The sequence below is a fragment of the Alnus glutinosa genome, chromosome 13, assembly GCF_958979055.1.
Source record: "Alnus glutinosa chromosome 13, dhAlnGlut1.1, whole genome shotgun sequence".
NCBI lineage: Eukaryota > Viridiplantae > Streptophyta > Magnoliopsida > Fagales > Betulaceae > Alnus > Alnus glutinosa.
The window spans coordinates 6,863,627-6,889,282 of NC_084898.1; the positions used below are offsets into that span (position 1 = coordinate 6,863,627).

The window sequence follows — 25,656 nt, forward strand, 5'->3', positions numbered from 1 at the left end:
TGAAAATCGCTCATGGTAATTAGCACTTTTGGATGATGTTGTAGACTTAGCATTTGAGGCTCGATTGTGTATTAAAGATTTAGTTTTTACTTTTTGTTTGATTTTCTTTGCTTTGATTGTCATTTCACTTTTAGTTTACAGCCTCTTCTTTTTAATACAAAAAAAAAAAAAAAAAAAAAAAAAAAAAAAAAAAAACCTTCACGAGACTATATCTTGTCCACTAGTGCAAGTAAAGGGTTTAAAAGCTTATTGTAGATGCTAAATGTAATCGAGATTTCCTGCAACAATGGGATGATTAAGATTTTTTTTTTTTTTTCCTTCTATATATTTTGCTCGAAGACTAGCAAAATATAAGTTTGAGAGTATTTGATAGTCGTGAAATATTAATATTATATTTACGCCAAAATTATATTTTCTAGTTGGTAAGTATGTTGAATTAAGATGTAATTACATTTTTTTTTTTTTTTTAATATATGCAGGAGATTGGAAATTATTCATCTCAGTCGAGAAAAGCCCAAGAATTGTGTGATAATATTTGGTGTTGTGTGTGTGTGTGTGAGTAGGACCATATCCGCCTGCATATGTTCAGATAGGAGATATGGTATCCCCTCGCCTAGGGTTAGAGGCTGAAAATTTGCCCATAACTCATGCTAACGAGTGTGACAATTTTTAACCGCCCACGTGAGCACCCTAATATCAGGGGAGTAGCAACATCAACTTTGAGAAGTCCACAAATTGTTGCTGGATTACAACAGCTCCTGAGCACTAACTAATTCAAATAGAGTAAACAAGCAAGAAGCACTGCAACAGGAAACATGATCCCGGTAAAGACTTTATTACAACCACAATGTCTGACCAACTGACCAAACTTACAGGTAGTAACCTGTATTCACAATAACCTGCTGGACAAATATAAAATATTACTATTTACAGGAAAGAACACCAAAGACCTGACTCGAAATGCAAACTATCTCCTAACTTCATTTCCCCAACTATTACAGAAGGGTGTCAAAGCATTTACGGGTTCTCTCCATTTGAACCAATGAATGAGAACTACTTCTAACGAGATCAAACCACTGAACAAACTAGAAGCAAAGGACACAAACATGCTGAACAACACTACCAACCACCGGGATAATATGAAGAACAAGGGAGAGAAAGTAGCCTTACATCCAGCCATGAGGGGTCCTGTAAGATTTCATTGGCTCTGATGAAGCAACAACTACACCTTTACCCCTGCTTGAGCCAAGATCAGAACTGGCTGTCAGCAATGCCATCAAACTTCCCCCATGCACCCTACCTTCTGGAACATATACCGGCACCAATGGGAGGTTTCCTTCCCCAACTGAGAGTTGAGCATTTGGGACTCCATATGGTTTCAAATCAGAATAGGTTCTCCCTATCTTCAGAACATCAACATTCATATCCTCAGTGATGACCTCTTTCCCTGGCTGGATGAGATCAGGGTCCTGAACCATAGGTCCCAGGGTAACACCTCCATGAACCCTCTTATCCTGAACCAGGCCACTATGATGAGCACAGAGACCTGTCTTCCCCCTGGCAAAGGAGTTGCAAGGGCCACCAGGTTGGCTGCCATATTCTGATCCAGGATGGCCCCAAGAACACTTCTTTCCTCCACCATGTGCCTTGCAAAAATCGGTGCTTCCTTGTGCACTTTTGCCACACCCATCAAACTTGCATCTCTTCCCCCCACCATGACGGACACAATAATCTGTCCTTCCCCTTGCACTCTTTGTGCACTCAGGCACAGCACACCTTTTACCACCCCCATGTGCCACACAGAAGTTGGTACCTCCATGCACACTCTTCGTACAAACCCCACCTTGGAATGCACATCTTTTCCCTCCACCGTGGCCCTTGCAATAAGGCGTGCTCCCCTCAGCACCTTTGGTGCACCCTGGAGCCGTACACCGTTTCCCCCCACCATGAGCCTTGCAAAACATTGTGCTCCCTTGTGCCCCTTTTGTGCATCCCCTAGCTTGGCATCGGCGGCCACCTCCATGTGAGATGCAAAGACCTGAGAGGCCTTCTGCACTCTTTGTGCAATTTTCTCTTTGACATCTCTTCCCACCACCATGCCTGATACACAATCCTGATTTTCCTCTGGCAGCTCGAGTGCAACCCTCATGACTGCACCTCCGACCACCACCATGGGCAATACAGTAATCTGTCCGCCCTTCTGCACTCTTTGTGCACCCAAGGTGCTCGCATCGCCGACCACCCCCGTGAGCCTTGCAGTACACAGTCCGACCCTCAGCTCCCTTGTGGCAACCAACCCTCTGGCACCTCCGACCACCTCCATGAGAAATACAACGGCCAGAAGCACCTCTGGCCCCCTTTCCACATCCCTCGACTTGACATGTCTTAGAACTACCACTACGAAGTTGTGCATGTTGCTGCTGTGTTATCCGAGAAGAACAGGTGACTGAGCTGTTTGCTGTTGTTAATAAACTTGATGAGAGGTCTGGAACAATAGGAATTGCATCAATTTTTCTGGGAACTGGGTTGAAAAGAAAGCTAGCCGCTGGGTTCATTGGAGTCTTCAACGACGGCAAAATAATCCCTGGTTTCCACCGACATGACGTTGATCCTTCATCCGCATTTTGGGCCCCACAAACAATTGGTGGCATCTCCATTCCCAAATGAAACGGAGTTGAATCTGGATGGACACTAGTGATGTCGGATTCAGAGAGCCCAGTAGAGAGACTTAACTCCAAATCAACCTTGAGTGGCAGCTCCAGTGCTTTCAAATTTGAACTAGCAGGTTTTTTCGGGCTGGGTACCTTCTCACCACTGAGATGGAGCGAGAAGTCCAATTCAATATCCATTGAGGACTCCTCATCTGTTTCTTTGGCTGAAGACATTGTAGTGCAAGCAGTTGCTGAACTGCCCTTGCTATCTGAGGAGCTTGATGAACAGCCAAGCCCAAGAGACAATGAAGAGCCAACTAGCTGGCCCATGGACCCATCCACCAAACCCCACTTCCTTTTGATACCCTTTGAGGTGGACATGTAAGGTATAGAAGAACCAGGAAAATCAAGCCGTAAATCAGTATCTGTGACATACTCAGCTACAGCTCCAGCTCCCACAACTTGCCCCGAATTTCCCAAAATCTTGAATGCATTTGAGGAATAATTTGCAGTAAACCCCAAGTTCTGGCACCTGGTATCCATGAAATAAAAGCTGAATAGTTACAATGCTACCAAACCCCTAATCTTAGTTGCAACAAACAGTCTGCCTGACTTCCGGGTGAAGAATATTAGCTACAAAACTAGGGTTAGATGTCTCCTAAGGATTCCATCCCACCCCCACTAACAAATCCTGATGTGTCACACCGATCCATTTCTTAAAGTAGAAATTTAAACCGAACTTCAACTGATCAGTTGGAACAGGTGAAAATGAATTTGATTGGACTTGATTCCTTCACAATAACATTGCAGCAGTCAATCATCCTGCTCCATAGATCACATAGTTAGAACAAGGAACCATAGCTGATAATCACAATCAGATTGAGTAACTAAAACAATCACTAAATTAAAACACAAATCATGCTTCCATCATGCACAAATCCTCAAATTCTCGACAGTTTACCATTCCATAGAAGTGGATGATAGCTTAGAAATTCAAGGAAACATTCAAGAATTGACAGACAATCAAACAGTATAATCCTAAGAGGTGACGAACAGAAAGTAGGCTGAGAACTTAACAAATTTGTTTTTCAGCAGCATATCCTGTTCCTAAGGTAAATTGTTTACACCCATAGATTAAGGTACAGGAATGTCATTGGTAGGGCAACAGAAGTCTTTTGTTTAAGAATCTGATGACAAATAAAATATTTTATTATCTCATGTCTTTTGTCTGTGAGAAACCAAAGAATAAAAATACACCACTTTAGAAAGTTAAAAGTTCAGAAATGCATTTTTCGAGTAAAAAACAAGGAGGAGAATTCAAACAATGTTTATAACAGTTTTCCTTCTACGAATGTTCAATTTATGGAAACGCATCTTTAAAAAAAATGAAATCAAAAACAGACCCTCCAAAGATCACATCAAACGAGTGACAGCATTATGAATATACGACATATTAACACAATACAATTTTTAAGCATAAGACAAATGAGCACAGTTGCTGCACAAATGCTGGAGATCAGTAGATCAGAAGGGACGAGGATATTACAAGGTGACTTATATTAGAATAATGAATTACATCATGGCTACTTTCCAGGAAAAAACGTTGGAGAGAGAGAGAGAGAGAGAGAGAGCTCATATTTACTAAAAAGAAAACAAGTAATATGGACGTATTATAAATAAACTCTCAGCCATCCAGATGGACCACAATAGAAGGGTTAGTATACCAAAGATTTATCACAATAAAATTCAGAATACAAACCATACTGGTTCTTCAGACTACGTTGATGTAGAATCTTAAGTCCATCTAGTATGGGAAATTTCAAGGAATTCTTGGTTTTAATTAATATGAGAAGGGATTTCCATTATTTCCAATATAATCACAAGAACACTTGTCTGAATGCTATTATTAACTAAATTGTTAACAATCTTTTAGACGGTTGTAAGTACTTTGACTGCTTCAAGAAGCAAAAACTCAGCTTAGCTTTTTGCAACCAAAAAAAAAAAAAAAAAAATTACAGAGTGCTTCCAGTACATTGACATAATAGAACCTTAGATAACAAGTTCCTGAATGGAATAACAGATTTAAGAGATACCTCTTTTCTTATGCTCTGAAAAAGCAGGAGCTGTTCACAATGCACAGCAAAAGCAGCTAAGGCCCTGGATACGTAGGAGGGAACGTGATATCATCAGGAAAAAAAAAAAACCAATTATGTAGATAATACGAATGGACAAGGGAATGATATTTGGAGAATTGGCTGACAGAGAACAAATTTAATTGTAAATAGAGAAAATGGAAAGAAAATTATTGTTTCTTAAGCATACATGATTTTGAGGTAGAATGACAGCTTATAGAAGACAAATATGAGACAGGTATAGAAAGAACAAAACTAAACGTATGCCCCTCTGCCAGTGAAAACTACAATTAAATAATTGTTAATGGAAAAAAAGCTGAGGGTGAAGAAATCTGAAGCTCAACATTTTTCTCTTATGCAAAATTATTAGACCAAAACCCAATAATTTATATCGTCTTTTGATCTTTTTTCTCAATATAATTGATGGCAAGCAGTGAGGAATCATTAGGGAATCAGAAAATAACAATTCGTTAAAACAAGCATCAAATTCCAAGTAGATTAAAGTAACTCAGATTTAGAAACACAGTCCGTAGAAACAGACCATAAGACATGTATTGAATACATTGGATTTAACAGCTTTTTTCCACAAATCCGAGGAGAACCCACAGAACAGAACAGTCTCACCAGCAAGAATAAACTAAAAACTTATTCAATCTCTGTCCGGTTGACAACAAAACATAACCCAAAAGCAAAAGCCTAAACTTTTAGCTCGTAAAGACATCATTACTTAACTGCCTGAAACAGCAATTAGGCTGAGTTGCTCATTACCCAGAAACCAAAATGTTACATACCAAAAAAAATCCATAAAGATAAACCAAAACAGGGGAAACCACCTAAAACAAATCACAATCTACACAATTCAAACGAGCGCTTCAAAACGAAAAGTAAGAATTCAAATCAGAAATTTACATGTCAACAATATAAAACAAGCTGGGTCCTCCAAAGATCGAAACCATGAATCCAGCAAAATCTCAGTTAAAATGAATTACGAATTCACTCAACTAAGATTAAAACCTAAAGAACAAAAAAAAAAAATTGAAATTTTGTTTGCGAAATTGGTAAATGATCTTGAATAAACAGAGACTTTAAAATAAAGAAAATACACAACAAAGAGCACACTAAGCTCCGATTGGTTGCCAAGAATTGCCAAGAAAACGAAGCAAGACAAAGGAAACCAAAATTCACAGCTCTTTGCCCAGCTCTCTCAGCTCAAATTAAACCAAGAAGAATAAAGAAAAAAAATTCCCTGCTCATTTCTCGGCATAACCAAACGGAGCATGAAAACACAGACCGAATCCTTCAAAAACCGAAGTTTTGGAAAAGAGAAATCGGAGCAACCCAAAGGCTCTAAAGAGGTTTTTACCTTAAATTTTCGATTCGATTCCCGATTTGTTGCGGCGGCGGCGGTTTATAAGAAAGAGAGAGCCTAGGGCATAGAGCCGCCGGCACAAACAAGAGAGGTAACTAGCCCCAGAGACAGAGAGAGACAGAGCAAGAGAGAGAGAGAGAGAGAATAGGCGTGTCAAAGCCAACACCAGCACTGTGGGTTTAGCAAATTTATATTATTATTATAGTGGAGTAACCACGGTTAGCTTTCGATATTGGTAGGTGCCAATCGCTGCGTCATGTTTAGGCATTTTAGGAGAAAATCGATGACAAATATATATATATATATATATAATTAAAATAACGTTATTCTATAGATCGTTATTCGACTGAAATACAATTTGATGATATATCTGAACAAGTAAGAAACGACAACAAAAAATTGGTGTCGTTATGGCTAATTAATTCACGATGTCCGAATTGGAATGAAGTCTTTTCAATAGTAAAAGTGAATGGGGTGCGGCTCATAGGCTAGTAAAACATGCATTGACGTTCACATGGAAGAAGCCCTAGTGTATTAATAATATTGTAATAGCTAATCGTATTGTTCATTTTTATTTTTATTTTCTCATCAATGAGATGAATGCAAGAACGATTTCAAAAAATTAATAATAAGAGAAACGTTAAAAATCATATTTTCATCTCCAAATTAGCATTTAAATCGGGGTTTAAATCAGCACTTATTAAAATAAGGTAAGGAAACTTGAAAACCCTAGGTTTTGAAATTATAGACAGTGTGAACATTTGATTTATTTGGTAGCTTTATCATACTTCACATTCAAAACTAACATATCAATCAATTTCGGATATGTTTCCTTTTTATTTTAAATGGGAGACAATGAGTATGGAAGAAATGGATAGATTTTGATTTTTTTTACATACGTTAAACTATGTAAAAATATTTTAAAAAATAAATCAATTATCATGTCTGAGGTGTAAAATACATTTGAAACACGTAAAGATTTATTCGAAGCATATTCTATATGTCAAATCGATGCACATGAGAACTACATACTCGAAACATATGTGAATTTTATAATCTGTATTGGTGAAATTTCCTCTAACCTAATTTAAAGAAAAATTTTGTTTATATATAATTGTATAATAATTAAAATGGCTTCCTATATATCATTTTTTTTTTTTTTTTGGTAAGAAGATGTAATAAAATATGTGATAGGTGGTTGTTCTTATATCCATAGTTTATTGGTATAACTTAGAGTGGAGATAAGATTCTAATTTCTTCTTAAATCATCTTTGTTATTGTTGACATGATGGTTTGATTTGAGTGCTATGAAAAATGGGCCTATTGTAATTTTGCCAATATTACATGTTCATTATGGGATCCACAAAGAAGACTTCCTATAAAGACACGTACGGCTTCTAGGGCAACCAAAAGCATATTTTTTTTTTTTTTTTTTTTTAATAAGTACATAAGAAAGAAATACAATTAACAAGAATAAAAGAATTGCACCGAAGAGAAATCAAGTAAGTGAAAGTCGAATGAGAATTCAACTAAAAAAGATGCGGCTTGTAACTATCTAGAGTAAGAGAAACCCAAATATCAATAGGTCCGATAGCATGTTTTACTTTGCCAAAAAGATGTTATATAATTCCGTTCACCTGGAGCAGGCTCTTTTGGTGTTCCATAATCCAAGAGAAAGTCAAGAGAAGCTAAAAATGCTAGTCAATATTTTGGGTATCACTTGAACTTTACTTATCCTTATTTTAATAAAAAGAGTTTTCTGTCTCTCTCGTTCTTCTCTTTTTTTAATAATATTAATTTGAATAATATTTAAATGGTATAAAAAAATAATAAATGAAGTTATTGCGAAATTTATTTGAATTAAAACAACAAAAAAAAAAACTTAATTTCTTAAATTAAAATAAAAATAAAAATTAAGGAAACTGCTGTTTGGTTGGTTGGAATCTTCAATTAAATGGTTTGTTATAAAAATAAAGTTTTGTGGCTTTGACTTTTCTGAGAAAGTGATGGGCTCATTGTTTTTGTCAGTTTTTTAACTTATATGCCAAGAGACTAATCTTTATTTTGACCCTTGCAAAAGACTATTATGCACTTATGAATGGATGAAATATGACCAGCAATTCATGGTCTTTGCTCCACCTTAATCACATTTTGTATTTTTTATTTTTATTTTTTTATTGGTACATTTTGTATTTTAAGAAATCTGAATTGACACAATTTTTTTTTTTTTTTTTTTTTTGAAGTACAATAAAAGGAAAGAAAAGAAAAACAGGAAACAAAGAAAGATGAGGGGGAGTCTCTTCCGATACATGGAGGAAAAAAACCAGATAGAGAGAAAATAATGAGAATGCAGTCAGAATAAATTCTAGTCGCAGCCCGATTTGTCACATGATAGGCACATAAATTTGCACTTTGATTAATTAACACAATCTTATTAACTTATCCTACTACCCAAACGTTGTGCAAAGTGTTCCTTTCAATTGGGTCGGAAAAAAAAAATTAATTTAATTCAATTTATTACATTAATATATATTTTAAGGGCACGTAATGCATGTGTGAATTACGGATTTGGCTTAAGTGCTGTAAAAAAAATTGTACATGAGAATTACTTACTTCAAAAATAAATATTAATTTTTAATAGATTTTTTTAAGTGAATTTAGGAAAATTCATCTAACCCAAATTAATAAAATTTACAGCATGTCAAATCATACGTGAATCATTCAAAATCTTATGTGGCTAAATACGGTGAAGAAATCATATATATATATATATATATATATATATATATATATATATATATATTTATTTATTTAATTATTTTGTGTGACTCAACGTAAGTAATTACGTTGATAAAAATTGAAATTCCTTTTAGGAAAATGATAGCTTTATGTCTATTCCATCTTTACCATTCGTTATTGACTTATTGGTCTAAGAAAGAGCAATTCAAGCAATCTTGCTAAAGCTGTCCAACAATTTGAAAATGGTATAATTATTGTGTATATTATTTATTATAGAGTTCCTTTTATAGTTGACGACAGAGGAGAATATTAAATCTATATTATATAACGAATATTCTTCTTGTGTGTTCAACAATTTGCATAGTTCTAATGGGTTTTGTAGTCTACACTATACTACATATTCTTATAGATTTCATGAGAGTTCGTGATAGCAAACTCATGTATCATGTATAGGGATTTACAGTCTTTGGTGACAATTTTTTTTTTTAAATTCGATATGAACCCGACATGACACTGGAGGAGTAGAGGGTTAGGGTTTAGAGAAAAAAAAAAAAAGGTTTAGGTCATAAACGGGTCAACCCGCTTACCGGTTTATGAAATTATATATGTTTTTTACATAATACATACATGTTGAAACGAGTCAAACATGTTAAACAGTTTGTGTTTGGGTCAAAACGAGTCAAATGATTCGCTTTTTGTTTAAACATGTCAAATGGATTGACCCATTTGTGACATGTTTATTAAACAGGTCAAGTGTGTCAGGTCACTCGCGGGTTGTATCAGAGATGAAGCGTTTGACCCATTTTAATTAAATGGGTTTTGTTCGGTTTGACTCTTAACGGGTTGGCAGGTCAAGCCAAACCTAATTGCCAACCCAAATTTTCAGACCTACCATAAAGTACAACACCCTATCTATACAAGTAGAGAACTGTGGTTTTCTGCTTTCACATTCACTCTCAGCAAAAAAGGATTTAAGTAATTGTTTACCCATCTAGAAAAGGGTAGATTCGGGTCGTCTAGTTTTTACTAGTAAAGTAAACTTTTTGAACGGTTGAATTTTGTTTTTGCCGGGGCAATCATATGATTAATCCTTAAAAAATAAAATTTTTTTAAGGGTTTTGAAATTTTTTGGAGGAATCATGGACCCCAACCTTTTAGGTGCCTATGCCCCTAAAACACCCATCCATTGCTCCCAACAAAAAAACATGATGAATCCAAAAAAATATTCCCCTCTCCCATTCTCAGTCAAGAACAACAGGACACACAAAAAAAAAAAAAAAAAAAAAAAAAAAAAAAAAAAAAAAAAAAAAGAGGATCAAGTTACAAACACTCTATCTAGTTTCATTTTAACCAGATCACTCCCAAAAGTTCAATCCAAAGAAAATCAACATCAACAACTGAAATTTTTTGATCCCATCAACCCATTCGATTAGGGCCTAAAAAACCCAAATAAAGATAAGGAGGTTGATTTCCCTTGTTTCTATTTTTTTTTTTTTTTTTTTTCTAGGTAGAACCCATGCTTTGAGCCACTCACAACCACCACTATTAGCTCCGACGAAAACCAATTGGGCCAAGAGACACAATTCCAATGAGAATCGATTTGGTTGGAAGCACCATATCAATATTGTTGGATATAATTATAGCATATAGCATTATTCTTTTTTAATTTAACAATAATTAATTCAATGATTAGTTGAAATCACGTCAGCATTATTCAATGAATGGTTGATAAAATTATAATATTTAGTAATGCTACTTTTTAAGTTCATTTCATAACGGTTAAAATAGTGTACATGTCCGTCACTAAAAAAATAAAAATATTATCTGTTATTATGAAATGAATATGATAAATAAATGTGAAAGGTTAAAATAGAGTACATGTCCGTCACTAAAAAAATAAAAATATTATCTGTTATTGTGAAATGAATATGATAAATAAATGTGAAAGGTATGGTTATCTAATTAATAAATATAATAAATGAGTATGAAACTATGAATAGTATAATTATCTAATTAATTTTGTGTTATTTTTTATTTTCTAGGTGGTTGTGTTTGGACGAACATGAACCTGGCCAAGTTCTTCACCCGAATACACAATTGCCGCGTGGAGGCAAAAACCCGGCAACCTAACGGTAATCCCTAGGCAGCTTCGGAAGGTCAGGGGTTTGGTCGCGTGGCGATACGAAATCGGCGTGGTTTCATCGTACGGACCACGCCACCCTTCTGACACGTCTCCCTGACGTGACGTTCACCCGGGTCGGGAGCGGCTCGTCACCGCTCTTGGTGCTTCACCTCTCCTGGACCCCACTCTACTTCGCTACTTTCCCCTGCAAGACCACCCCCGTGGGTCCCACGACTGGATTTTATACATATCATTGGCCGTTTGCCTTAACCACCATGGTTAAAAGTTGAAACCCGCCCCCCCCCCCCCCCCCCCGCCACGACCTTCTCTAGCGCGTGGGTGTTGACTCTTTTTTAATCACAATTCTTAGGACAGTTTTATTATTTAATTTTTTTCTTAAGAAAAAATTAAAAAATTATTCCATCCAATTTAATTTAATTTTTTTTTTTAATGAAATCCTTATAAAACTATAATTTTACCCTTTTAATTTTTTTTTGTTTTTTTTTTAAAAAAAGTTATGCCCTCACACGGCAGTAACCCCTACCAAATGAGGGGTGGTCGGCCACCCCTTCGTGGAAAAGTCTCCTCACAACACTAGATAAGGCTAGATAGCCACCTCATTTGAGATAAGCCTTTTCAAATAAAATTTTAATTTTTTAATTTTAATTTATTTTTTGGCGAATTGGATCAAATGATTAATTTAATAGAAAAAGCATACAAGATAATTTTTGTCTTAAGGATTGGTTTGATATAAGCTTGGGCCACAGTGGTTAGTTTAGTAATTTTCCATTTTCTTAAATCATATTCATAATTTATGGTTTAAATGTAGAATATTGGCAGATCTTTATTTATTTATTATTATTTTTTTATCAAGCACAACATGTACTAGCTTAATGTTTACTATATTTTTAAAAGGGAAAAATATTGTATCAGTCTATGGGTTTAACATTAATTTGATCAAATTACTCAATGGGGTTCAAAACTGATCAAATAAATCTTTAATATTTAGTTCATTATCAAAGCACTTCCGGTAACTTTTTCTTGATGAAACGCCACGTTTTATCTAATCGTTTTGTAGCACGTGCATATATTGCACATTGCCACATCAACGACCCGTCATAAAATTCCTCATCACTAATAAGCACAGTCATCAAATTACTAGAATTATTAAATTTCATGGCTGCGCAGCCACCTCCTACTGTGAGAAGTGGGTGGTCGCACGACTACCTCGTATATGCGATTAAGGTACTAAAACAAAGGCAAAGAAAGTCAGTGGTTAGGTGGTTTTTTATTTTTTATTTTTTTTATTTATATATATATATATATATAGAGCTACGTCGTTTTCGGAGGTCATGCATGTTTGGAGAAACATAAAAGAGGGGTCGGTGTGATCAGCTTGATAATTACTCAAAAAAGCTAAATGCTCCATTCAAAAAAAAAATAAAAATAAAAAAAATAATAAAAAAAGAAATAAAAAGAGTGGTGCTTAGAGAAGATCAAGCCCCACACGGATTTTCCAACGTTAGAAAAGTCAAGATTTTTAAGCCATAGAAAAAAGTCAAAGAATTGATTCCCTTATCTTTCCATGTCCAAGAACGATTGTGGACCGCCGGATCATACTCACTCTTTCAAAGATCCATCTCACCACCTTTTTACCAAGAAAATACAAAGAAAGTTTCCTCTTGCTTTGACAATTCTAGCTTTTTTCTACTAATAAATCATACTCTAATGCATATTCTTTAATATATTCGCAGCCATCCACCTTTCTACATACGCTTTATATAGAACGAAGGAAGATTATTGAACGAGTCGGTATGAACAATTGATTGATAAGTGGAGATGGCATTTAATAGTCTGCGACCATGATAAGGGAGACGCACGAAATGAGATGCAAGCATGACAGTCATCGTTTAGCGAAGACGACAACTTTATGACTTTTAGAGAATATTTGGATAGACGGTTATCTTGTTTTTATCTCTACCATTGTAATTGGTGATCGAGATGGTTTGTAAATGATTGAAATTTGACCTAAAAAAATAAAAATAAAAAAACCTCCACGGTTACTAGTAAGAGTAATGCTATATACTACACATTTACCTCATTATGCTGATGTGACCGTGCCCATTAGCTCTTACATCAACATTTGTTAAGAAAAGAAAAAAAATCAAAATCCGACCCCTTAAAGTTAAATTTTTTTCCGTCCCTATTTTTCCCCTCGTCCTTTTCTTAATATCTAGACCATCTTTTTAGCTATGCTTGTAAATCTATGGAATCCATATGTTTTTCTTTATTGTAATGGATTTTACCTTGTCCAGAAAAAAAAAAAAAAATCAATTGACTAAATATTTTATTTTTATTCAATTTAATCGTAAGATAAAAAAAATAGTGTTTGTTCTTTGAGCATGATTTTGTTTGACTTTTAAAGCTCTTCCTAATTGCTATTTTGGTATTTATATTAAAATATTTGCACTTTTGGACTGTTTTGTGGACAGACCGAGGTGCTTTCCGCAGACAGACTTTTCAATCAAGGAATATGCCCATTGATATTCCCCCCACGAGCCCCTCACGTGACAATCATCCCCATAAAAATCAACCAATGCCATCATTATGATTCGTACGGCTGTATGGTTGTCTGTGTCGTGTTTAAGGAAAGCCCTCCTTGAGCTCGACCACATGACCACATGTCCCCACAAGATCTTGGCCTATTCATTTACAAATTATAACAAAAGAATGTCTTTTTTGTGGGAGAGGGGAATATTGGATTTATGATAAACATAGGTGAAGTACACATATTTATATTAATATTAAGATTGGCCCCTACGAGAGACGGTTTGCGATGGTAATCTTGAAACGGAACTACCTACACAAATACTTATTATAGCGATTGATCGAAGATAAGCACTATGGCAGGAAATGAGCACTTAAGAGAAGTTCTACCTCGATGTTCGGTGAGGGAGGTGCCTGACAGGGAGAGCTTAGTATACACCAAAACCATAACGGTTATCATATTTGGAGTTCTCTAAAGGTAAAAAGAAGATTCCAATTATGGAGATCTATTGTAAAGGGAAAGCCAAAGGTCTGAAGCGTGTACAAAAAAAAAAAAATCGACGGAAGAGGTGCGCGTGGTGAGGACGTGCAGAGGCGAGTGGTGTTGACGGAAGTTGTGGAGGCCAAATGGTAATGAAGGAGCGGTGCGGAGGAGTGGAACATAGTAGATCTATCTTCCAAGTTGCAGACAAAAGTGCAAGAAAAAAAGGGAAAAGAAAAGGGAAAAAAAGAAATATGGGAAGGGGGAGGAGGAATAGCCGAGCTAGTCGAAGCTAAGAAGAGGAAAACAAGGCAAAGGACCAAGGAAAATTCACTGGAGAGGGGAAAAGGAGAGACGAGCTCTCTGATTATTCTTAATTTTTTGCATCTTCAGTTGCAAATTAAATATGATAACCTTACCATGCGTCTTGTGCACACAAAACACAGGACAAAAGCCTTGGTCATTTTTAGACAGAATAATCGATTTATATTCTTTTTAACACTCGTGTAGTTCAATCAAATGGATGAATTCATTCAATAAGGAACAACGATTGATAGGACGGGTGATAGATTATTTTGGTGAATAGAATTTTTTATTTCTTTCTTTTTTTCTTTTGGACCAAGCATTCTAAGAGATGGTAAAGTGAGTAGAAGGAACAATCAAAGTAAAGAGAAAAAGTAACAAAGCATATATAATGGTAAGTTGATAGGGGAAATGGCAACCAATTTTGACACGAAGCTACTTGGCACCTTCAAAAATTCTGAATAATGGCATCTTTGAACACTAATGGTATCATAGGGATTTTTTTTTTTTTTTTTTTTTGGAATCATGGTAAATAGTTTAATTCAAGCTAGTGTTTGAAATTCCCTGAATAATGATTAAATAATATATATATATATATATATATATATATTGGATTGAAGGGACATGGAGGCAGTGTTGGAAGGCAAAGTGGGAAAAAGTTGGGGAGGCTTGGAGTGGGATTTGTCTGCCTTCCACCGGTTCCACGTTCATGCTTTTACGACTATTTGATTCTCCGTAAAAGGTTAAACGGATGGGCGAGGATGTGCCACGTCCCCGCTAGGTTTTGCCACGTCTCTTATCTTTCTGCCCTCTCACAAGGCTCTCACATGTCTACACATTTGTGATTTGTCTATCTTCAATTTTCACTTCTTCCCTACCCCACCACACACACAAAGGAGAGAATAATCAAACTTCTTTTTCTTAGACCAATTAAAGAAAAAAGAAACAATTTTTTACATAAGATTTGTTTTTAGTTTCCTTCTCATCTTTTTGGTGACATTTCGGATTTGTCTTCGTTCGTGTGTTAAGCTCGAGTCAGGGCCGACTGATAGATTAGGCAAATTAGTCAATCGCCTAAGGCTATTAATTAAATAAGGCCTCACATAGTGATAGTATAATTAAAGAAAGTTAGTCAATGCTCTTTAATTAAGGCCCCAATTATAAAAAGTTAGTACTCTTTAATTAAGACCTCAATTACAGTAAAAAATAAATACAAAGAATTGAATTCTAAGATATTAAGAAAGAAAAGAAAAGAAAAGAAAAAATAGAATGTTACATTAATTTTACACCTAAAACAGTTTCTAAAGTCATAAATTTATATGAATTTAAAACTAAAAGACTAAGTTGTCCATTAAAATAATTTTTCAAAATGAAGTAAATTAAATTCTACATTAAAAAAAAAATTATATGTAGCTCAACACAAAATATGACATATGCTAAAATTCAATGTCTCCTAACAAAGATGAATTTTGCAAATCGTTCGGAAAAAATTAAATATTTAAATATAAAAAAGGCATCGCCTAAATTTGTTGTCTTAGGTCTCAAAATCTATTAAACCAACCCTATGTTGAAAAATGAATATAAGATTATATAAACTAACCATAACCCGTTAATTTTGCACCAAGTTCATATCGGATTCACAGCTTGTGTAAAAAATTGGTAGCTCTAAAAGTCGCTTGTTACGTCTGGGTTGTATTGAGACTGTCAAAGGTATACTCAAAAGGGTATACGTGGCAATATGCCAATGTGTATGTGGGTTACGTGGCAAGTGATAGTTGCAAGAAGATATGGGCTTTTGAGTTGGTTAAGGGCTGCGATTGTGGGCTGTTAGAGTGAGATGTTATTCAGTTTAGTAGTGGGGTTGGATTGTCTATAAATAGCCCAAAGACTTTGTAAATGAGCATGGAAGAAGAATTGTTGTTTTAGTTCTTCGTTTAGTTTAGTTGATAATTGGGAGGCCAATCTTCCTCGAATTAGATCAGTTTAGCTTGTAAACAAATCATTTCTTCATCATCAATGCAATTCAGGTTTCTGTTGAATTTCATTGTTGATTCTTTTACAAGTTTTATCAAGAAAATATAATAAAAAGTTATAGGTGTGTAACAGAGACATGATTATAAGACTATATAGATCAACCCTAACCCGATTCATTTAATTAAATTGTTCAGACCCTTCAACCTTAACACGCTAATTTCGTGTTGAATTTGTAGATTGTGTCGAAAAATTGTCAGCCTTTACTACTGAACTCCATTTTATGAACTCAGGAAAACCCAAAAGACCAAAGCATTATTGGGCTTTGCTTCAACAATACAAGCTGTTTTAGGCTTCTAGCTCGAGACCATCAATGGTGCAAAGTATCCAGGATATTCTCAATGTATTCTAACAGAATGTGTTCAACTTGGTCTACATCTAATCCATGACGGGAGCCATTATCAACATGATTACCTCCGATTAAGACAAGTATATAATAATCACAATGATATAATAGTTCTTGAATGAATGGAAATAGAAGGAATTGGTGTTCTATGAGTTTATAAAAATGTACAAATTCTAATCTCTAACTTACTATCTCAATCAATGTTACTGCGGCAAAGACGAGAAAAAGAACACCTCCAATGTAGGCAATGGCCTGCACAAGGAACAAGGGACCAGATGACTTCCTTATTGTATGCAAAGAATGACAAATGTTTTCCTTCAAAGTGGGCAGAGAAAATTTATCCAACTCAGTCTATTAAACTAACGTATTCAAAATTCATGTAATTTTTTATTTATTTTTCACATGCATTTGGTTGGAAAAATTTCTTCTATCCCAGTTTAGAGGAAAACAGTCTTGTAAAGAAAGGCATTTCGTTAGAGTACAAGTAAATTCTAAAAGAAAGATTAAAGTTATGTTTGGTAATGTGTTTGGATAAGTGTTTTGTGTTTTTAGTTTTAAAAGTGTTTTGATGTGACATAAATGTGAGAAGTGTATTTTGAGGTCCACATTTGAAAAAATGTTTCTATAGAGTACACGCTTGCTTATTTTGAGAAAACCCAAATAAAGGTAGAGCCTTACTTATAAAAAATTAAAAAGAAAAAAAGAGAGTGGATGTGTGTCCACCCTCCATGGAGGAGAGAGGTGGCCACGTGACCACCCCTGCGGCCACCCCAACCAGATAGGGTTGGCTTTGTGTGGCCACCCGCCCTCCACTTAGGGTAGACACACGGCCACTCTAATTCTTTTTCTCTTTTAATTTTTTTAAATAATAAGTTAGCTCACTGCTCATATCCTGCAAAAATTAAGCACCTACTTTGTCAAAATACTCCTCCAATACAATTTATAAAAAAAAAGTTGTACTTTGATAATTGTTTTGTGTTGCTTGTTAATGTAATTAAAAAGAGTGAAAAATCGAAATTGAATACAGAAAACAAGAATTCAGTACGTTGACAAATATAGCCTATTTTTCCCACCTTAAGACATAATAGTCTCAATTAAAGTAAGCAGTGGGGTCAGAAGGGTGGAAAATGTCGGATGCATGTTAGTAGTTGCAACTGGGAAGTCTGATGGGGGAGAATTTATCTGCTTGCTTGAGCATGTTGGTCCACCATGTGGTCCTTTTCAGGGCACATATACACACCATGATGCTGCTGACTCATCTGTAGCAGCTATCTAAGTTTGATAGTTACATTGTTGGACTACACGTATGTCTGTCAGCAAAAGAAGAAATCCAATGGCTGGATTCCTTCTGGTAGTAGTTGGTCTGTCTTCTAATAAAGAAGTGATCTACTGACTAGATTTTGTCCGATGGTCTTAATGTGTTTCTAACAGAACAAATTCTGGATACAAGAATGTCGAATTATTTGAGAGTTATTAGGATTTCTTAATTATATCATATACTTATGTTGCATATAACTGCTAACTGTAACCGGTGCAGTTATAGCTTTAAATAACCATTAACTGCCTAAGGCGGGGCGGTTGCGGTTATAAAAAATAGAATAACCGCATTTTTTAGTTTCAAATTCAGGGGAAATCTTAAAACTTAATGGCTATGCTTAGCAAGAACAATATCATAGAGAATGTCTAAGAGTTGATGAAAAGAAGGTCGAAAGCTTAAACATACCTTCTCTGACAAAAATGTCCCCAGTATTGAACCTCCCAAAACAGCAATCTGCATGCAAAAGAATTTTTTCAAATAAAGTAAGTCCACATATTTAAGTTGGATATAATTTTTTCAAATTGGATATAATTTAAGTTGTCAAGTAATTCTAGACAGCTGATATGCAAAACCTTGAATTTACATACAGCCACTGATCACAGGCTTTTAGGTCATAAAATATGTTCAATAATAAAAGAGAGTTTTCAAATAGAAAGCAATTTGAAAATTTAATATAGACTTCAAAGTTACAGTTGACTTATAATTTATTGCTCCAAAAGAAAGGCATTATTCTTTCAAAAAAATAAAAAAGAGTTACCAGAGTTGCGACGCCATGACCGGCTAGTGCTCCCCCGATGACTCCGAGGGGCGAAGATGCGGCAGCAAGTGCTGCATAAGAGAAAATTTGTGTTAGTACAAAAGACTACGAGAAAAAAAATTGCATCAGGACAAAAAGTGGAACCCGTCTCATGTACCATTGGTGCAATGTAAATTCACTAGCAATAAAATAAATCAAAATAATCCAGATATATATATATATATATATATATATATATATATATATATATATATATATATATATATATATATATATATATATATTATCATCTAAACCAAACAATTTCAAGCAGCTAGATGGATATGTTAGACAGGCTATAGATGGACAATTTTAATAAGAAGGAAAACATAGAGAGAAAATGAAAAGAAAATTCAACTGCAAGAACACAAACACTACTGGAATTGTATTTTATTACTACATCACATTTCAAAGAGTTTACTTTGTTTTTCAACGTATTCTGAACAAGTCCATCCCATATTATGAATATAATTCATTCTTAAAATTTGAGGTTGTAACGATTGATGTCCGTCATCTTTCTGTATGAGATTCACCTTCCAAGTTTTAGGATATCGCAATCGATATTTCCTATCTTTCTTGGTAACCTGATCTTGTATTTTTTCAAGAGTTCATTTTTTGTTTTATCACAATTACAATCGAAATAGTAAGTTTCTTTCAAATTAATCTGAAATTGGGTACAAAATAAAAGTGTCATATGGGTTCAAAAGTGCCAGCTTTATTGTTGTTATCAAAACAAGATCATCCACCTGGGCAGAGATTTGTCTCCCAAAGTTTTGCATGCAGCAAGAGAGAAAGGATGCTTTCTTATGAAATACAATTCCTTCACAACTGTGTATTGTTAGTGTAAAATATGATAAATACTACAGGTTTTTTGCTTTGCACTCACCTATTGTGGAGAAAAATGATTTGTCACCCCATTCAGCAACAAAAACTAAGGCAAAAGTGCTAATAACGGTACTAGCGGCAGATAAGATACCAGCACCATTTCCTGAAAATTTTGAAACCGCTAACTCTGCCTGGTTCAAAGGCAAAGATGACATTTAGTAGAATTAACTCTGACCATGACATAAATATCACAAAGCATTAGAAAAAGAAGAAAATGAAAGAAAGCTAAAATTAGTGCTTATTAAAAATTTTACCTCCTTTTGTTCATCTTCTGCTTTTAGACTATCACTTGAGGTGGCATCAAGCAAGGTTGAAACCCCAAAATATACCTATATCAATTTCAATTAGCAGACTGGCACAGTTTACTTCATCTAATAATATAGTTTTTAGAGTTTTTATGGCTGTCACATCACCCACATTATATACAATGCTTGTCTAGGAACATGATGTATAATTCTTCCTTTCTAGCTAAAAATTAAAAGGAGACGAAAAAAGAAATTTACCAAAAGGAAAACTGCGGCAATGTCATCAATGGGCAAATCAGTTTCACCGAACCTGTGATCAACAGACTATATTAGAGCCATACCTGACAAGTTAAAAATACCATTTTCAACTGAAACTAATATTTGGAAGATCCAAGTAATATTTTAGTAGGAGGTCTAGAATCCTCCAAGACACCAAGAATACTTTTCCATAAATATACCAGCACATAAAACATAGAGGGCAGATCCCCCCAGAAGAAAAACCAGCATTGTGCTATAGATTATACTGGTCAGGCAAGTTCCAGCCATAAATCAATGAGTTCTAACAAGCATGATAATCCGGTTTGTTCAAATCTTCTGATATATTAAAAGGGATATTGCTAGTTTTGAAAAGTTTCATGTATAAATGGTCGAAATTATTTGATTACTTGAATTTTAGACAGTACATGTCCCATGTGAAAAAAAAAATTTAACAATGTCTGTGATATATAGTAATGTCTGCTGCACTTAATAGCATGTCATTTATAGAATATCAACTACCAGGCTCCCAATATTTAAATTTCATACACCAGGTTCCCACCTTGAACTAGGATTTCAGGAAAGTACCTGAATGGTAGGATTTCATCAATGTAGTGAAAAGTTCGTCCAAGGCCAACAGATATGATGGTCATTGCCCTGCCCATGATAAACAGGCACCTCAATGATTTTAAAGAATTGGCAAAATGCTCAATAACTAGTCCTTGGTAGTGAACCCATTTATTAGATATTGACAAGATATTATGAAAGATGCACAATTTAAAATGCTCAGTCATAGAAAGAGAAATCACTGCTACATTTGATGTGATTAGGCACGTTGAAAACTACAGTCATACATACATTACAAGTTAACTGTTTTCTTGCTATTTGTCAAGGTAGAGGAAGATGCTTACCCATATTTACTAACATGAGTTGTCCAATTGTCTTAACACTGATAACTTAAAAACTAATAAATCCTGGATAACCTATACTCACGAAAAATCTCACTACACAAAAAGTTTTGCTTTTAAATGCTAAATTACACACAAAAATAGTGGGTCTCAAACACACGATCTCACTTTCCCTCTTGCTCTTATTCAGGGAGACAGTGCCATTTAAGTTAGAACTCATTGGCCAAAAAAAAAAAAAAGTAAAAAGAAAAGTGGACAATGCAAAGGACATCTAAATCACCATGAATAAACAGAATATAACATACGCAAGTGCACCAAAAGTCCCAGTAAAAACAACAGCAGCAGAGTTCCTAGCTGCTAGAAGCGCCTGCACAGAACATTAAACGTTCAAATTAGGCAGGGTCATAATGTTCTATCTTTAATGTAAAACTAGAGAATATACATAGTAATGACAAAGAAAAAGATAGATCCTTGAAACATTATGGATCTTTTCTTATGTTTAGTATCTCCTGTTTACTTCAAAGTAAATTGAGACCAAAAATAAGTATTAACAAAGAAGCTATACACACTCTCACTCCTACACTCCCTGACGTGGTTTTTAAAATCACCATTGGATTTGAGATGGATCACCTTTAGATTTTGATCTAATAGTGATTTTAAAAGCCACGTCAGGGAGTGTTTAGCATTTCTCTTAACAAAATTGTATGTGTTACTGTTTTTTGTGAGGCAATATCTCAGTTGATCAACCGTGCCCAAAACTATTAATGAGAAGTAAATTAAAAGTGTACATCTCGATAACAAGTCACTCTTACCGCAATAAAAAAGGTCTTGTCCCCTAGTTCTGAGAAAAAGATCAGCAAGAATGCCTGCACCAGAAATTCATTGATAGTTTAATTGTTGGGAATGCACTTTTCCATATGCTTGTTAAAATCAATATTTATCCCAAAAGTTTAAGCTAATAGAAAAATGTTGATTTTATCATCTAATTAATATTCTAACACTCCTCTTCATGTGTGGACTCAAAATTTTTCTTAATAAGTGAGGCCCAACACATGAAATGTTTTATTGAAATTGGAGGCAAATGACGAAGACAAGATTCGAACTTAAGATCTTTGGTTTGATACAATGTTAAATCACCACTTATCCCAAAAGTTTAAGTTGATAGGACATTGTTGATTTAATAATTTAATTAATATTTTCTAAATAAATGTAGGAAATTTTATCATAACACTTACCAAAAGACCTAAAATTTTAAGTTCAGCAACACAGATATGAGTTCTTAATGTTAACAGAGAGTTTCATGTTCCATCATGATCTCTGAATTAAGAAAACATTCCAATTACAATTTATGCTTCACTTACAATTAGAAAACAAGTTTGTACAAGTTACAGGGAGATTATCCTAACTGAAGCAAAACCTGTGCTAATATCACCAAGGTCCCCTAAATAAGGGATTGACTGCAACCCGCTAGCAATGTCTGAAACAGCAAGTGCTGGTTGAGAGCCTTGAAGTGTGAGAAACCCAAACGCCAGCAAAAACTTCATAATACCACCGAATGAATCATTAGAAGCAACTATATCAGTAGCTATGTGACATTCCCTTCTTGAATTATTCTTTTCAAGTGATTCGTACAAAACACAGCAATCATCCATCACTGGCGTTGATTCTGAATTCACTTTGCAGGTCCTGTAGTCAAGACACCTTAATTCCTGAGTCAAAATGTAAAATTTCCAATTAACATACATAACAAGAAACCAAAGGCTGACGATTATCCAATCAATGCTTAAAACCAGAAAACAAGGCTGAAATATGTCAACAGTGACACTTATAATAAACATTTAAAAGAAAAAAAAAGTCAGCCTCCAATGATAGAATGTCCAGATACCCCCAACTCTTAACCATCAGAGAGAATGTCGACATACAAGTTTTTCTAGGAAAAAACTAAAATAAAATAAGAGAAACACCACAAAGATAAGTACATGAATTTAAGCCTTAGAAAAAGAATAGCATGGCATTTTCCATGAACTGTTCCCACATTATGGTAAGTTCATTACAGTTTGAGCTTGTTGAGCAGTTTCTTGACTTAGCAAGTCTATTTACATAACAATCAATTAGCCAATTCAAACAATAATGAAGGTTGAGAACAACCTTTTCATTATTATATCATTCAGTGAAGAAATTTGATTGTACCTTGTATTGTACCCAAAAGAAAGTAAAAAATAAGAATCTTCCAATTTTTTCTACAGTGAAAAGCAACTTATAGTAAATTAAAAAAAAAAAAAAAAGGTACATGGGAATAGAGAAATATTACAAGACCATCTGAACTTCCAGTGGTTCTTTGTAAAAAGTATCCAGTGTTTGCAGACCATCGGCTTGAATATCTGCAAGAGCAAGTTAATAGCTTCTTTCAGCAGCAAAAATGCTTTCTCTATTCACATTCTTTTCTTCATAGTCTCGAGGAATGCAAACTTGGGGCTAATTGCATTGAAAAATCTACAATATGTTCTCAAACTGACATGGGAATTCACAAATCATAGTTACCTCGCAAAAATGAGACTTGGGTCTGGACCAGAAGGCTTGGAATTCTGCTTCTTCAAGCGTGAACTCAAAGAAAACAAGAAACATGAAGGCACTGACTTTGCCCCCAACACGCTCTCTGAGAGCGTCAAGCTTCGCATTCTCTCTCTCTCTCTCTCTCTCGTCGTCTCTGGCTCTGTGTGTGCGTGCGCGTGAAGTCTGGGCCTTTGGTTGCTGCCCTCTGAAATGATAACGTCGGAAGATAAGCTATCTGGGTGTAGCGCCAATACCGTTTCCTTTGTGGATGATTTCGTTTAGAGAGTAATTTCAAGTAGTTATTATTTTTAATTAAATAGTTAATGATTTTATTATCTTATTTATTATCAAATGTATGATTTTTTTTATTTTTTTTTTTTATTATTTTTTTTTTTTATAAAAAAAAATTATTAATTTTAAACCTTCTACAATATATTCTAATCTTCTGCGACAATATGTAGTAAAAAAGCTACAAAAGATGTTCTAAAGTTTTTTTTTCCAATGGTTTATATCTAATTTCCTTTTTTTTTTTTTTCTTTTTTTTATTATGAAAAATTTGAAATTAAATCGCGACCGTTGAAAAAATTACGGAAAATCTCCTATAATTTTTTTTTTTTGTACTAAATTCTAGGAAAAATTGCACCGTTGGTCCCTGTAGTATGTCATAATTATTTTTTATTCCCTATGGTTTAAAAAGTTCATAGAAGGTTCTCGTGGTATGCAATAATTACAAATCGATCCCTTGCGTCAAATTCTGTTAAATTTTTTAACAGATTCCATCAAATGCCACGTCAGCGACACGTGTTGCCAATAAGATGGCGACATGTGTCCATCTTAATAAAAAAATATAAATTTATTAAAAAATAAATAAAAATACTTATTTTTTAAAAAAAAAATAAAAAAAAATTCAAAAAAAAAAAAAAAACTGAACGGGTGGCTTGGCACGCCACCCCCAAAGGGGTGGCCAAGCCACCCTTTCAGCCTTTTTTTTTTTGTTTTTAAAAAAAATAAGTATTTTCATTTATTTTTTAATAAATTTATATTTTTTTATTAAGATGGACACGTGTCGCTGACGTGACATTTGATGGAATCTGTTAAAAAATTTAACAGAATTTGATGCAAGGGATCGATTTGTAATTATTACATACCACGAGGACCTCCCATGAACTTTTTAAACCATAGGGAGTAAAAAATAATTATGGCATACCACAAGGATCAACGGTGCAATTTTTCCATAATATTATGATGTTGATATAAACAAAAATTATGTTAATGTCCAATTCTATATATATATAGGGGCTTTACATTATTAATTGATCACAATCTTGTATATTCCATTTATTATAAAAGTTTCCAAGGAATTCATGACGTTTTCAATAAAAATTATTTGTTCTGGTTAATCTCTAACGTTTTTTCAAATTAATTCCGTGAGTACATATAATTATTCTAAAAGATTTAAAAATTGTGATCGTATCCCATTTGCCACCGTGGGCTGGGCTTGTTGGGCTCAGCAGAGCCTTATCCGACCCTAGTGCAATATTCTATATAGGGGCCGGTGTAAAAGAAGTTTACATAGCATGTGATTTGCATCTCTTTGGTGATTTAAAAATAGCTGCGATTTGAAAATGTGATTTTAAAAAATGCCGTTAAGAGATCTCATCCTTATTTGTTTTTTGAAAATTGCAGTTTAGTATTTAAAATCAGAGTTTAAAAATTTAAAATTGTGCATTTTCAAAAAAGTACATCCTTACCCGCTTTTTGAAAACCCATAAAAAAAATCGATTCTTTTTTTATTTTAAATGTAATCCCAAACAATTTATTTTTTTACGATTCAGTTTAAAAATTTTTCTATGAAATCGCAATGTTAAATGCACCATTAGTCTAAGAAATAATTACCCCACAAGGTTGTCTCTTAAAAGATAGAATGTAATGACCCAGAAAAGTGTTAGTCATATCTGCGTTATCATTCTAAAAA

At 34.4% G+C, this 25,656-nt stretch overlaps 2 protein-coding genes across 2 annotated transcripts; both read right to left on the reverse strand.

The window, feature by feature from the left end:
* Positions 1 to 797: 797 nt before the first annotated feature.
* LOC133854020 (uncharacterized) lies at positions 798 to 6,324 on the reverse strand. Its single transcript, XM_062290041.1, has 3 exons — positions 6,147 to 6,324; positions 4,745 to 4,808; positions 798 to 3,473 (listed from the first exon to the last, which is right to left on the reverse strand). Exon 3 carries the CDS (start codon positions 3,192 to 3,194, stop codon positions 1,167 to 1,169), a length of 2,028 nt encoding a protein of 675 aa, XP_062146025.1. The 5' UTR covers positions 3,195 to 3,473; positions 4,745 to 4,808; positions 6,147 to 6,324; the 3' UTR covers positions 798 to 1,166.
* Positions 6,325 to 16,689: 10,365 nt separating this feature from the next.
* On the reverse strand, positions 16,690 to 23,941 carry LOC133854628 (GDT1-like protein 1, chloroplastic). The gene is made up of 12 exons (XM_062290873.1): positions 23,670 to 23,941; positions 23,440 to 23,509; positions 22,535 to 22,837; positions 21,941 to 21,994; positions 21,434 to 21,495; positions 20,809 to 20,877; positions 20,224 to 20,275; positions 19,975 to 20,049; positions 19,722 to 19,851; positions 18,797 to 18,867; positions 18,445 to 18,492; positions 16,690 to 16,973 (listed from the first exon to the last, which is right to left on the reverse strand). Exons 1-12 carry the CDS (start codon positions 23,804 to 23,806, stop codon positions 16,902 to 16,904), a joined length of 1,143 nt encoding a protein of 380 aa, XP_062146857.1. The 5' UTR covers positions 23,807 to 23,941; the 3' UTR covers positions 16,690 to 16,901.
* Between the last annotated feature and the right edge of the window lie 1,715 nt (positions 23,942 to 25,656).